We start from the raw sequence: 15,000 nt of genomic DNA, 5'->3' as shown, positions 1-15,000 counted from the left end.
GCATGCTCCCTCCCTCGCTTTTTCACAAGCGATTGTTGGAAGGAAGGAGTATTTTTAAGAACTCAATCAACGCCCATTTCTCCATCCCTGAGCTCTCAACACGGCCCTGATAGAATGGCCAAACCCGTTATTGACTTCAACTTAGAAAGTGCTAGCCATTGCTTTTTTCCTTTCACTAGAGCTACTGAGCAGCCTGCCTGGCCGAGTCCAGTCAGCCCCACCTCTGGGGAAATCCCAAATTGCCTTGCTACAGAAAACACCTTTAAGAAAGGTCACAGGCCCCTGGTTTAAGGGGATTTATTCCTCTTTTCCGTCTTTCTCCCCCTCTCTTTTGGACGTCATATTCCACTGCTTTGCCGATTGCCTCGCCTTCTCCCTCTCCATTGCTGTTTCTTTTATTCCTGGTGCTGCAAAGCTGCTTGGCTGGTTGAGTGTTCTGTGGAGGACTCTTGGAGTAGCATGTCTGTATGACAGGCGTACGCACCAGATTAGACCCATTTAGCTTGTTTGGACAAATCCTCAGGCTTTAAAAGGGGAGGAGAGGAATGGAGATGCAATTTTAGAGAAACTGACTGCAGTAGGTTTGTACGAGGACACTGGTTCAGATAGTCCATGCAGGAGTGGGGGTGGGAGTGTCAGAATCAGGAGAAGTACCAATAAATACACACACACACACACACCAACCACATACAGTGGGGCAGAAAAGTATTTAGTCAGCAACCAATTGTGCAAGTTCTCCCACTTAAAAAGATGAGGCCTGTAATTTTCATCATAGGTACACTTCAACTATGACAGACAAAATGAGAAAGAAAATCCAGAAAATCACATTGTAGGATTTTTAATGAATTTATTTGCAAATTATGGTGGAAAATAAGTATTTGGTCAATAACAAAAGTTTCTCAATACTTTGTTATATACCCTTTGTTGGCAATGACAGAGGTCAAACGTTTTCTGTAAGTCTTCACAAGGATTTCACACACTGTTGCTGGTATTTTGGCCCATTCCTCCATGCAGATCTCCTCTAGAGCAGTGATGTTTTGGGGCTGTTGCTGGGCAACACGGACTTTCAACTCCCTCCAAAGATTTTCTATTGGGTTGAGATCTGGAGACTGGCTAGGCCACTCCAGGACCTTGAAATGCTTCTTACAAAGCCACTCCTTCGTTGCCCGGGCGGTGTGTTTGGGATCATTGTCATGCTGAAAGACCCAGCCACGTTTCATCTTCAATGCCCTTGCTGATGGAAGGAGGTTTTCACTCAAAATCTCACGATACATGGCCCCATTCATTCTTTTCTTTACACGGATCAGTCGTCCTGGTCCCTTTGCAGAAAAACAGCCCCAAAGCATGATGTTTCCACCCCCATGCTTCACAGTAGGTATGGTGTTCTTTGGATGCAACTCAGCATTCTTTGTCTTCCAAACACGACAAGTTGAGTTTTTACCAAAAAGTTATATATGTTGGTTTCATCTGACCATATGACATTCTCCCAATCTTCTTCTGGATCATCCAAATGCTCTCTAGCAAACTTCAGAGGGGCCTGGACATGTACTGGCTTAAGCAGGGGGACACATCTGGCACTGCAGGATTTGAGTCCCTGGCGGCGTAGTGTGTTACTGATGGTAGGCTTTGTTACTTTGGTCCCAGCTCTCTGCAGGTCATTCACTAGGTCCCCCCGTGTGGATCTGGGATTTTTACTCACCGTTCTTGTGATCATTTTGACCCCACGGGGTGAGATCTTGCGTGGAGCCCCAGATCGAGGGAGATTATCAGTGGTCTTGTATGTCTTCCATTTCCTAATAATTGCTCCCACAGTTGATTTCTTCAAACCAAGCTGCTTATCTATTGCAGATTCAGTCTTCCCACCCTGATGCAGGTCTACAATTTTGTTTCTGGTGTCCTTTGACAGCTCTTTGGTCTTGGCCATAGTGGAGTTTGGAGTATGACTGTTTGAGGTTGTGGACAGGTGTCTTTTATACTGATAACAAGTTCAAACAGGTGCCATTAATACAGGTAACGAGTGGAGGACAGAGGAGCCTCTTAAAGAAGAAGTTACAGGTCTGTGAGAGCCAGAAATCTTGCTTGTTTGTAGGTGACCAAATACAAATTTTCCACCATAATTTGCAAATAAATTCATAAAAAATCCTACAATGTGATTTTCTGGATATTTTTTATTCTCATTTTGTCTGTCATAGTTGAAGTGTACCTATGATGAAAATTACAGGCCTCTCATCTTTTTAAGTGGGAGAACTTGCACAATTGGTGGCTGACTAAATACTTTTTTGCCCCACTGTACGTGCACACACACTTATTAAAACTAAAATATTTCCCACCTACAGCACACACCTTTTTCCCTGAACAGAAACTCCCAACAAATCTATCCCCCCCAAAAAAATGTAGAAGCAGGTGATTTCCCTCATCACCTTTGCGATATACCAACTAACAGTGCCTGACTGTGCATGCTCACACCTCTCTGCATTAGCCTGCATTACAGTATCTTATCACATTGTTCCCCCGCAGCCCTTTTGACTCATCTCCAGCTAGTAGCCTGGGAACAGATTGTTCATTTGAATGGTAGCAGGGGCTTCAATCTGCCCGACGAGCTCCCAGTGTCTAAGGGCTACACTGAGCAGGAATACATTAAAGCGCCAAATGGCACCCTATTCCCTATATAGTACACTACTTTTGACCAAAACCCCATGGTCCCTGGCTTCACTGGGTTCTCCATCTAGGCTAGCTACCTTCCTCACTGGCTGAAACTCTTTCCAGAGGTAATATCTGTGAAAGGTTCTGTATCTTCCTGCAGAAGGGATTTGTGACAGACAGGAACACACACAGAGAGACAGGCTGTGGGCAGTGAACTCAGTCTGACCATTGTTGATAGTCTGGCATATATCTGTGACGGATTTTTGGGGATGAAAGCTGTTCCCTTCTGTCCCGATCTAACCTGCCTCCCCTCCCCTCCTAATCCTCCCGCATGGTTTCTGATGGAGTTTCCACGCTTACCCGGTCGAAGACTGTGGGAAACTGGAGGTAAGTAGACATGGCATTTTGGAGACAGAAGCTAGCATCTCATGACAGTGAGGCAAGGTACAAAGGTGTTAACACAATGTCACAACTGGGTGTGTGGCAAAACCATCCGCATTAAAATGTTGACATAGCATGTATTTAAGTGGTCACGTTCAAAGAGTTGGCTAGGCAGAGACTGACCATAAAATAGTTTGGACAGAATATTAGACTAGCTCTTAGAGGCTTTCTTTAGCACGGTTGTGCTGCAATGGAGAATGCGCTCAGCTAGCCAGCAAACAGAGAGAGACAGAGACAGACAGGCACGTTTAATTTTCACCAGGATTGGGAGAACAGGGAGATTGAGAGAGTAGGGCAGAGTACCCAGAGTAACCCCGCACCACCCACACGTCCTCTGCTCCCAAGCAGCTAAAAGTCAGGGAGATTTAAGGCCTCTCATGGTTGGGCATTAACATGTCTTTACCCAGGGAGCTGAGAATGGAGCCCTCTCTATTTACAGCCCGCTAGCCCGTCAGGCGGTTGGCAAGGCGACACAGTGAGGGATAATGCGCACGCCACGACGCTTCCGGAATCTTAATGGAGCCTCCTCGACCAATGACGTGGCCGGGATAGACGGGGGAATTTGCATATGGTAGAATGGGGGAGCAACAGGGGGTTGGCCCCACCCCCTTGGTACCGGATGCCAGGGAGAGCACTGGTTGGATGTGTTCCCAAATGTGACCGTGTGTGTGTGTGTGTGTGTGTGTGTGTGTGTGTGTGTGTGTGTGTGTGTGTGTGTGTGCCCCAGAACATTAACATTAACAAACACTTTGGCTATTTACACCACTAAATATCTAAAAGGTCACACTAAAAGAAACACAAGATTACTAAATCCAAACATTGTTAGGCTAAACTACACACAATTGACCTTCAAATCTCACGACCACAAACGCTATGCCTCAGATGTGCAACAAGCCATATCAAAAAAGATGATTCTCAAATCCCAAAACTGAATTTGGGTGACTTCAATAGTCTTTTTATTAAATGTTTGTCTGCTAGGCTATTTAGAAGGCTTTTAACAGGCGATGATGATCACTGGGTTGGCTACTTTAAGCCTTCTTTCTTCCACATCCAGCTGACATGAGGCTAGCTAATCCACTAGCTCTGGTGGGGCTACAAACTGGCCCCAAACATAATGAAGGTCATTAGTCTATAAACAATGGCTATTATGAGAGCGGCTAGGGGAATGAAAGGAGAGAGAGGGGGGGACGAAAGGAGACAGAGGTGGGAATGAAAGGAGAAAGGTGTGGATTGAAAGGAGAAAGGTGGGGATTGAAAGCAGAGAGGGGGAATGAAAGGAGAGAGAGGGGGAATGAAAGGAGAGAGAGGGGGAATGAAAGGAGAGAGAGGGGGAATGAAAGGAGAGAGAGGGGGAATGAAAGGAGAGAGAGAGAGGGGGAATGAAAGGAGAGAGAGGGGGAAATGAAAGGAGAGAGGGGGGGAAATGAAAGGAGAGAGAGGGGGAATGAAAGAGAGGGGGAGAGAGAGGGGGAATGAAAGGAGAGAGAGGGGGAATGAAAGGAGAGAGAGGGGGAATGAAAGGAGAGAGAGGGGGAATGAAAGGAGAGAGAGGGGGAATGAAAGGAGAGAGAGGGGGAATGAAAGGAGAGAGGGGGAATGAAAGGAGAGAGGGGGAATGAAAGGAGAGAGGGGGAACGAAAGGAGAGAGAGGGGGAACGAAAGGAGAGAGAGGGGGAACGAAAGGAGAGAGGGGGGGAAAGGAGAGAAAGGAGAGAGAGGGGGACGAAAGGAGAGAGAGGGGGACGAAAAAGGAGAGAGAGGGGGACGAAAGGAGAGAGAGGGGACGAAAGGAGAGAGAGGGGGACGAAAGGAGAGAGAGAGGGGGACGAAAGAGAGAGAGAGGGGGACGAAAGGAGAGAGAGGGGAACGAAAGGAGAGAGGGGAACGAAAGGAGAGAGGGGGGAACGAAAGGGAGAGGGGGAACGAAAGGAGAGAGAGGGGGAACGAAAGGAGAGAGAGGGGGAACGAAAGGAGAGAGAGGGGGAACGAAAGGAGAGAGAGGGGGAACGAAAGGAGAGAGAGGGAGGAACGAAAGGAGAGAGAGGGGGAACGAAAGGAGAGAGAGGGGGGAACGAAAGGAGAGAGAAAGATAGAAATGAGGAGGAAGAGGGGAGAAAGAGGTAGAGATCAACAGGGTGAGAGAGGGGAGAAAGAGGTCAACAGGGGAGAGAGGGGAGAAAGAGGTCAACAGGGTGAGAGAGGGGAGAAAGAGGTTAACAGGGTGAGAGAGGGGAGAAAGAGGTCAACAGGGTGAGAGAGGGGAGAAAGAGGTCAACAGGGTGAGAGAGGGGAGAAAGAGGTCAACAGGGTGAGAGAGGGGAGAAAGAGGTCAACAGGGTGAGAGGGGGAGAAAGAGGTCAACAGGGTGAGAGGGGGAGAAAGAGGTCAACAGGGTGAGAGAGGGAGAAAGAGGTCAACAGGGTGAGAGAGGGGAGAAAGAGGTCAACAGGGTGAGAGAGGGGAGAGGGGAGAAAGAGGTCAACAGGGTGAGAGAGGGGAGAGGGGAGAAAGAGATCAACAGGGTGAGAGAGGGGAGAAAGAGATCAACAGGGTGAGAGAGGGGAGAAAGAGATCAACAGGGTGAGAGAGGGGAGAAATAGATCAACAGGGTGAGAGAGGGGAGAAATAGATCAACAGGGTGAGAGAGGGGAGAAAGAGATCAACAGGGTGAGAGAGGGGAGAAAGAGATCAACAGGGTGAGAGAGGGGAGAAAGAGATCAACAGGGTGAGAGAGGGGAGAAAGAGATCAACAGGGTGAGAGAGGGGAGAAAGAGGTAGAGATCAACAGGGTGAGAGAGGGGAGAAAGAGGTAGAGATCAACAGGGTGAGAGAGGGGAGAAAGAGGTAGAGATCAACAGGGTGAGAGAGGGGAGAAAGAGGTAGAGATCAACAGGGTGAGAGAGGGGAGAAAGAGGTAGAGATCAACAGGGTGAGAGAGGGGAGAAAGAGGTAGAGATCAACAGGGTGAGAGAGGGGAGAAAGAGGTAGCGATCAACAGGGTGAGAGAGGGAGAGGGGAGAAAGAGGTAGAGATCAACAGGGTGAGAGAGGGAGAGGGGAGAAAGAGGTAGAGATCAACAGGTTGAGAGAGGGAGAGGGGAGAAAGAGGTAGAGATCAACAGGGTGAGAGAGGGAGAGGGGAGAAAGAGGTAGAGATCAACAGGGTGAGAGAGGGAGAGGGGAGAAAGAGGTAGAGATCAACAGGGTGAGAGAGGGAGAGGGGAGAAAGAGGTAGAGATCAACAGGGTGAGAGAGGGAGAGGGGAGAAAGAGGTAGAGATCAACAGGGTGAGAGAGGGAGAGGGGAGAAAGAGGTAGAGATCAACAGGGTGAGAGAGGGAGAGGGGAGAAAGAGGTAGAGATCAACAGGGTGAGAGAGGGAGAGGGGAGAAAGAGGTAGAGATCAACAGGGTGAGAGAGGGAGAGGGGAGAAAGAGGTAGAGATCAACAGGGTGAGAGAGGGAGAGGGGAGAAAGAGGTAGAGATCAACAGGGTGAGAGAGGGAGAGGGGAGAAAGAGGTAGAGATCAACAGGGTGAGAGAGGGAGAGGGAGAAAGAGGGGAGAAAGAGGGGGGGGGGGGGGGGGGGTGAAGTGTGGATTCACTTAGACTGAACCCTTAAGCCCCCAATAGCATGTCACACATATACCACGTCTCACACTCCCACACCATCTGGGCAAATATTAGACCACACACTAATACACTTAAGAAGGAGTGTGAGAGAGACAAGAGACAGACAAGGGGCCACACAGATTATCTATGGTGGGTTAAATTCACCTAATGTCATTTAACTGACAGCTTAACGTGATAAAATAAAACTCACATTGAACCCAACCCAGGTGGATTACCGAAGTCTAATCGAGAATATTTAATCTAGTTGCAATGTAGCATATGTCTGGGTGAGTGTACAGGTGTGTGTGTGAGTGAGTGATTCCATTGTATGCTGGACAACTGCCAGCTGTCACACTGGCGCGTGTGTATGGTGTGTGTAGTGAGAATAATGATTAATGGTAAAATCCCTCACACACGGTTTAAGCTCTCTCGCCGGGGTGGCGGCGGTCTTTGTGGGTGTAATCTCTCCCAGAATTAATTCCTGGAAATTGAAATGAAAAATGGGAAAAGAAGTGTCCGACCCCTGTCCTCTTCCCCAAGGTCAGTCAGTGTGTGTTCCCTCTGGAAAAATAATACTAAAACTAGCAGAGGATTGAAAACTGAAAGTCTGGGGGGAGAGAGAGAGAGAAGGGGACAAAGTTCCCAGCGGAGGTCTGGGCAGTGGGCTGGAGAAATGGTTAAACCCAGTTAACTGGGGATGAGGCTGAGCAGAACTGATGAGAGAGAGGACTGTGGTCTCCCTAGATACTGTAGAGGTGAAGGACACACACACACAAACACACACAGCTAATGCAAAAAGAAATGAGCACATACAAAGTCAGAAAACACACACACAGAAGCAGAGACGTCTTTCCCCAAGCACACGGGCGCTATAGCAGCCAGGTCACCCCTGATACAAGTCAGTATCCCACGTCCATCCATGTCTGAGGATGTCGGGAGATGATGTAGAAACCAGCCACTAGGGGCAACTGTGAGGGCTGTTACCTTCAAGTTGGGTTTTGCTAGGGCGTTCGGGACGGCAGATGGGAGTAAGCATCTGCCTCTGATTCCAAAGGTTACAAGATAGAATCCAACGATAGCAAGTTGCATTCGGAGTGATTACTTCGCCAAAAGCAATTTGCCGGACAGAAAAAGGGGCAGTGATTTTTAGGTCCATTAGAATTTTAAAATATTTTCCATATAGTTTTAGACATTCAAGGGTGACCTGGACCTTAACCCAAAATAATACATTTCCCAATATCTTTTGTATATTTTTTACTCAAATCTCCCCAAGGCAGGCTTGAATGGGCTCGTATGTTGCCCACCCCTGCTCTTTAGCCTACACTGTCAAACTAAACAGAATGGACACAAATCCTCATTTCTGGCAAGGGCTGTGCAATGACATAATATTCATTAGATCTATCATCCTGCTACTGTGTACAGTATATAATCAGATTAGCATTAGGGAAATACGGCAGGTTATACACTCATTGGTCCTCTCGCTCCCTCTCATCTCATATCTCACACAAACACACAGCTGACCTACATGCGACTGGTAGCATCCCAGACTCGCTGGCTGTAGCCCCAAGGCCTGGGTTCTGCACCACGCACACACACACACACAATGTCTACCCTTGAAATGCTAACTGACTGGCAGACCCACCGTGCCAAAAAGTGGGTCGCCTCGTGCCCACAAGCCACGCGGTCCAGGGCATTCGAGGCAGCAGCAGGCACGTTAGGGCTAGCGGCATGAGAGGGTGGCATGGTGGTGGTCAGGCAGTTAAGTCTTTCAACGTTAAATTCATCAGATCCCCTCATGAAAGCCGTCACAATGGATCACCGTAACGTCTTTAGGGGGGGCAGAACTAGAGCCTATCAGAGCAGAGCTGCCATTTTGGGCCAATTCAATGTGGCATTAGGGGGAACTGTTTCAGTGAGTCAATCCAGGGCAGGCTACAAGGAGAGGAGCCTACCAACTACCAGCCATGGTCATTATGGGTTGATGGGTCATTTTGGTAAGGAATTCTCGTATGAGACCCTTGGGTCAAACGCAACACACTGATCCCGCTCTGAACAGACTGAGCGCTTGCCACACACATTACATTTGGGCGTGGCCCATTATAACAGAAGGGCAATTGACATTGCAGGCTGATGTTGTGACTGGGTTCATGGAGCTGTGCAGATTATCCCGGGTTAGGTCTTCCGGCTGTGTGCGTGTGAGAGCCAAATCAACTAAACTAAACTTCAACCAAAAAAAAAGAAAACGCCCTCTCACTATCAACTGCGTTTATTTTCATCAAACTTAACATGTGTAAATATTTGTATGAACATAACAAGATTCAACAACTGAGACATAAAATGAACAAGTTCCACAGACGTGTGACTAACAGAAATTGAATAATGGGGGGGGGTCAAAATCAAAAGAAACAGTCAGTATCTGGTGTGGCCACCAGCTGCAAGTACTGCAGTGCATCTCCTCCTCAAGGACTGCACCACCCTTGCCAGTTCTTTGCTGTTTGATGTTACCCCACTCTTCCACCAAGGCACCTGCAAGTTCCCAGACATTTCTGGGGGGAATGGCCTTAGTCCTCACCCTCATGCTGGAGGGTCATGTCAGGATGAGCCTGCAGGAAGGGTACCACATGAGGGAGGAGAATGTCTTCCCTGTAACGCACAGCGTTGAGACTGCCTGCAATGACAAAAAGCTACAGTCCGATGATGCTGTGAAACACCGTCCCAGACCATGACGGACCCTCCACCTCCAAATCAATCCCGCTCCAGAGTACAGGCATCGGTGTAACGCTCATTCCTTTGATGATAAACGCAAATCCGACCATCGTGCCTGGTGAGACAAAACCGCGACTCGTCAGTGAAAAGCACTTTTTGAAGTCCAGGGTTTATTAGTGTTTGTTAGGCGACGTTGTTGCCGGTGATGTCTAATGAGGACCTCCCTTATCAGTTGTAATTCTATGTTCTGAACCAGGGTTCCCCAGCTGGCAAGTGACTTTATGGGTTTTCTGAGCAAAACAATTATGAATAAACAAAAGTTTTACTGTTGGACATAAAATATTGTGAAAACACCAGCAGATCAGCGCTGAGTAATTTGAATTTTGGAAATATTTTCCAAAGTATCCTCAAGTGTGATCGTACACAAATGTAAGCAAGGTTTGAAATGATCATGTTTTAGTCAAATATTATATCTTCTTACATTCAATGTGCAGTCTACAAATTATTTGTACTTATGTTCCAGCCCCATGACCATCCACAAAAGAAAAAACCCCATCTGTGTCTAGTTGAGGAATCCCTGTTGTACACACACCAAGAAGACCCTGCACGGTGGCCTGGTGTGCTCCAAGCACCAGTCAGCAGCATCCCACTCTCCGACCAGGGGCCGGACCCCTGACTAATCACCATTCACTCACATCAGGAAGAGGAAGAGGTGGGAGCGATAGAGGGAATTAAAGGGAGAGAGAATAGTGGGGAAAGGAAGGGGTCAGATATTCTTCCCTGTTCCTGGGAAATGGAGGAGTGAGAGAGAAAGGGCGAGCGAGAGGGCGAGCGAGAGACAGTAGATGAAGAGTAAAATCATTCATCAAAAAGAGGTGTTTATCGAAATCAGAGCGACTTTTCTCTCTGTCCCTCTCTCTTTATCTCTCCCCTTCTTTCACTTCTCTCTGTCCCTCTCTCCCTCCCTCTCACTTATCTCTGTCCCTCTATCTCTCCCTCCTGCTCATTTCTGTCCCTCTCTCTTTATCTCTCCCTCCCTCTCACTTCTCTATGTCCCTCTCCCTTTATCTCTCCCTCCCTCTCACTTCTCTATGTCCCTCTCTCTTTATCTCTCCCTCCCTCTCACTTCTCTATGTCCCTCTCTCCAGCTCCCTCTTTCACTTCTGTCTGTCCCGCTCCCTTTATCTCTCCCCCCTCTCACTTCTGTTCCTCTATCTCTCCCTCCCTCTCACTTCTCTCTGTCCCTCTCTATCTCTCCCTCCTGCTAATTTCTGTCCCTCTCTCTTTATCTCTCACTCCCTCTCACTTCTGTATGTCCCTCTCTCCAGCTCCCTCTTTCACTTCTGTCTGTCCCGCTCCCTCTCTCTCCCTCCCTTTCACTTCTCTCCGTCCCTCCCTCTTTCACTTCTCTCCTTCCCTCCCTCTTTCACTTCTCTCCTTCCCTCCCTCTCTCTTTCTCTCCCTCCCTCTTTCACTTCTTCTCTCCGTCCCTCTCTCTCCCTCCCTCTTTCACTTCTTCTCTCCGTCCCTCTCCATCTCTCCTTCACTTATCTCTGTCCCTCTCAACAGTAGACCATCTCCCGCCATCCAGTCCTCAAAATGTCCCAGGGCCCAGAGCGCACGCGCACACACACACGTCAGGCAGGATCCACTCACCCTACATTGACCTTCTGACAGGAGGACGGAGAGAGAGAGAGAGCGCGAGAGAGAGCAATGGGGGAAGAGAAAAAAGATGAATAGACAGGCAAATGAGAAGAGCAAGAGCAAAGGCTTGAGTGAGACTGGGGAGAAGAGGGAGAGGGGAGAGGAACAGGGAGAGGGGAGAGGAGGAGCGAGAGAGAGCAAGAAATAGGGAGAGAGAGAAAGAAAGAGAGGGAGAGAGTGGATTAGTTAATGCACAAAAACACTGCATCAAACCAATGCACTGCTCCGAGCGGGATGCGTCAGCAGTACATTCACGTTCCCCACTCAAGGACAAAAGAGAAAGAGAGAGAGCAACAGAGTGAACAAGCGAATGAAAGAGAGAGTGAGTAAACGAGAGAAAGAGCAGCCTTGCACCACACTGGCACCAGAAAAACGTGCCGGAATAACCTGAGCAGCAGGATTAACACCGGGGCTGCAGGGGTTAAAATTGTGTTGCCGTGGGGACACGCTGCCGTTTTCTCCAGTTCACCTGGGCAGCGCTTTATTCTCCTCTAAACCAGGGAGCCAGAGAGAGAAACGAGAGAAAGAGAGGACAGTGGAAGCTAACACGGTTGAGAGGCTTCGCGCTGGCACACACAAAGGACTGAGTGCTTTGAGCTTGGCCACTACCTCAGGACACTGCAGGGGCTGAGAAGAACGGGAGAGGGGGAGAGAGAGAAAGAGATACACATCCCCGCTCTCGCTCATCTGCTGCTACAGCGGATCTGTTTTCCTCATCGACGCTGCTGTAACATCCTGTGCCCCGCTCGGCTCTCTCTTGCTTCACTCTCCTATTCTGCCGCGCGGTGAAGGAAAAAAAAGGGATTGAAAACAGGAGCGAGAAGGAGACTGAGGGAGATGGTGCTTTAGCCTCTTCTTGCTGTGCTGATATTGCTGCTGAATCTACTCTACGCCCCCTCTCAACCCTGCTACAAACCCCCACCCACCCTCGGAAGAAATTGACGGATTATTGGGAAGTGCGCGGGAGGCAGGCTGCAGCTGCTGCTGTGTGTGTGTGTGTGTGTGTGTGTGTGCCGCTGCTGGCGAGCTGTGTTTGCGTGCTGCTGTGCTGGAGCGCAGAGCTAGTTAAGAGGAGAAATAAGCTAATGACCGCAGTGTGTGTCGCGTAGCCTTTTCAACCCTGCCGAGCGCTACAGAAATCAAGTGGACACGACGCGACACACAGAGAAAGAGGGTGGACTGACTGACTGACCACCAAAAAATAGAAAGAACCAAGAAAAGGTGTCCTGTTTCCCCCCCACCTCAAAGAAAATTTGAAAGGACTGTGGAATTTTTCTTCCTCCTTAACCCCCCTCCCCCTACCCTGAAACCCCCACCCATTTTCTGCCTTGGGTTTTCAGAGTGCGGAGTGTGTGTGTCGGTGAGCACGCGTTTGTGCTATGGAGACTTGGAGAAGGCGTTCGGCGGAAACATCGAGCGGCAGATTCCAAGGACAAGCGGGAGAAGAGCAGCTGAGGGCGAGCGAGCGTGTACTGCTATAGGAGCCTGACTGGATTCCTACCCATCTAAAACACAAGCTTCGGATGGGCCTTCACATCTTTTCCTTCTTCGGATGATGTTCGCTTGTGTGGAATTATAAAAAGGGGCCATTTTGGCAAAGAATCTTCACCTCATTTGCTTCTAACAGAGCAGAAAGAAAAGTCTTTATTTCTCTGCTCCTTGGATATATACCTGATTTAAACACTCTGTGATTGACAAAAAAAGAGAAAACAATCTCGTAAGGACCTGTAAAAAAAAAAAAAAAAGCTTGAGGTAGGTGTCTAGCGTTTCCAACCCTATTTCAATCATCTCCATCTCCTATTCTATTATTTTTTCTCTGTCTCTGAAACATTTAAGAGCAGTTGTCCTCCCCCCTCCAGTAGTGTCCATGGAAAAGAGAGCCAGAGTTTTGCTTAATCCGGGGTAGGGCCAGCCCTCTCCTGGTTACTCAAGAACCAACCCCCACTCCCTCCCCTCTTTATACCTCACCCCCCCTCCCACTTTCGACCACCAACCCATTCAACCAACAGACCCCCACCCCACCCCCCCCAACCCCACCTCCGGCCCTCTCTCCCCCGGACGATGCTGAATTATGAGCGTGCCACATCATGAGTCTCCTGGGGCGGGTAGCTGTGCGTCGAGCCACCCTGCTCTGTGTTGTGTTCCTGATGGCGCGAGTGTGGAGCAGCGCCTCTCTGGCTATGGCGGGGGCGGCAGCGCCAGGCCCTCAGGGCTGCCCACCGCAGTGCTCATGTAGTAGCCAGCTGAGCAAGGTGGTGTGCACTCGGCGCGGCCTCACTCACGTGCCCCCGGGCATCCCCGCCAACACGCGCCACCTCAACCTGATGGAGAATGCAATTGGAGAGGTGCAGGCCGACACCTTCCGACACCTGCACCACCTTGAGGTTCTGCAGCTGGGCCGCAACGCCATCCGGCAGATCGAGGTGGGCGCCTTCAATGGCCTCACCAGCTTAAACACGCTGGAGCTATTTGACAACCGGCTAACTGGGGTGCCCAGTGGTGCCTTTGAGTACCTGTCCAAGCTAAGGGAATTATGGCTGAGGAATAACCCCATCGAGAGCATCCCTTCGTATGCCTTCAACCGAGTGCCCTCGCTCATGCGTTTGGACTTGGGCGAGCTGCGCAAGCTGGATTTCATCTCCGATGGCGCCTTTGAGGGCCTGCACAACCTCAAGTACCTCAACCTGGGCATGTGCAACATCCGGGGGGAGATGCCCAATCTGAGCCCCTTGCTGGGCCTGGAGGAACTGGAGATCTCGGAGAACCTCTTCTCCGAAATAAAGCCAGGCTCCTTCCGGGGCCTGCGCTCACTCAAGAAGCTGTGGGTGATGAATTCGCAGATTGGGGTGATCGAGCGCAACGCCTTTGACGACCTGAGCTCGCTGGTGGAGCTCAACCTAGCCCACAACAACCTGAGCGCCCTGCCGCACGACCTGTTCTCCCCCCTCAGGTACCTGGTGGAGCTGCACCTCCACCACAACCCCTGGAACTGTGGCTGTGAAGCCCTGTGGCTGGCGCGATGGCTGCGAGAGTACATCCCTACCAATTCTACCTGCTGTGGCCGATGCCACGCGCCGGCCCACATGCGGGGCCGCCAGCTGGTGGAGGTGGACCGGGGGGAGACCGGCGTGCTCCAGTGCTCTGCCCCCTTCATAGGCGATGCGCCAAGAGACTTAAACATTTCGGCAGAGCGCGTAGCGGAGCTCCGTTGCCGGACTGCGCCAATGTCCTCGGTCCGGTGGCTGCTGCCCAATGGGACCGTCCTGACGCACGCCTCGGCCCACCAGCGGATCGCCGTGCTCAACGACGGCACGCTCAACTTCTCCAACGTGCTGGCGGCTGACACAGGCACCTACACCTGCATGGTGTCCAATGCGGCCGGCAACTCAAACGCCTCGGCCTACCTCAACGTGAGCGCAGCTGAACTCAACACGTCCAACCTCAGCTACTTCACCACGGTTACCGTGGAAGTGCCGGGACCCACCACGGAGATGCCCAAGCCCAAGACCACAACGAGCGCTCCTAACACTGGTAGGGGGGCAGGAGGAGAAGCAGGAGGAGACGCTGGCACCACCACCACCGCCTCGCCCTCCCTCTTTCAGCCAGTCTTCATCTCTACTCCCACCGTTCTGCTCCAGAACACCGAGGGCCAGCCAGGCGCCCAACCGTCCGCCGTTCCTGCCTCCAAGTCTGCCACGGTCAAGCCACCCGACAAAGTCCCCAGCCTGGACGAGATGATGAAAACCACCAAGATCATCATCGGCTGCTTCGTAGCCGTCACGCTGCTGGCCGCCGTCATGCTCATCGCCTTCTACAAGCTGAGGAAGCGCCACCAGCAGCGGAGCACGGTGGCAGCCACCCGTACGGTAGAAATCATCCAGGTGGATGAGGAGGACC

The 15,000-nt window shown here is 50.4% G+C and overlaps 2 protein-coding genes across 2 annotated transcripts in view; one reads left to right on the top strand and one right to left on the bottom strand.

Moving 5' to 3' along the window:
* snd1 (staphylococcal nuclease and tudor domain containing 1) overlaps positions 1-15,000 on the bottom strand; it is a 368,696-nt gene that overhangs the window by 182,758 nt on the left and 170,938 nt on the right. The gene's annotated exons all lie outside the window — the stretch shown is intronic.
* LOC135572878 (leucine-rich repeat-containing protein 4-like) overlaps positions 13,155-15,000 on the top strand; it is a 3,116-nt gene continuing 1,270 nt past the window's right edge. Inside the window, exon 1 of the mRNA XM_065021500.1 lies at positions 13,155-15,000. This exon is cut by the window's right edge and continues 1,270 nt beyond it. Within this exon, the coding sequence (XP_064877572.1) occupies positions 13,191-15,000 (1,810 nt within the window). The 5' untranslated portion in view covers positions 13,155-13,190.

This window comes from Oncorhynchus nerka, linkage group LG8, assembly GCF_034236695.1.
Source record: "Oncorhynchus nerka isolate Pitt River linkage group LG8, Oner_Uvic_2.0, whole genome shotgun sequence".
NCBI classification, from domain to species: Eukaryota; Metazoa; Chordata; class Actinopteri; order Salmoniformes; family Salmonidae; genus Oncorhynchus; species Oncorhynchus nerka.
Note: the sequence above shows the minus strand (reverse complement) of the source record. Positions and strands in the feature narration are given on the sequence as shown.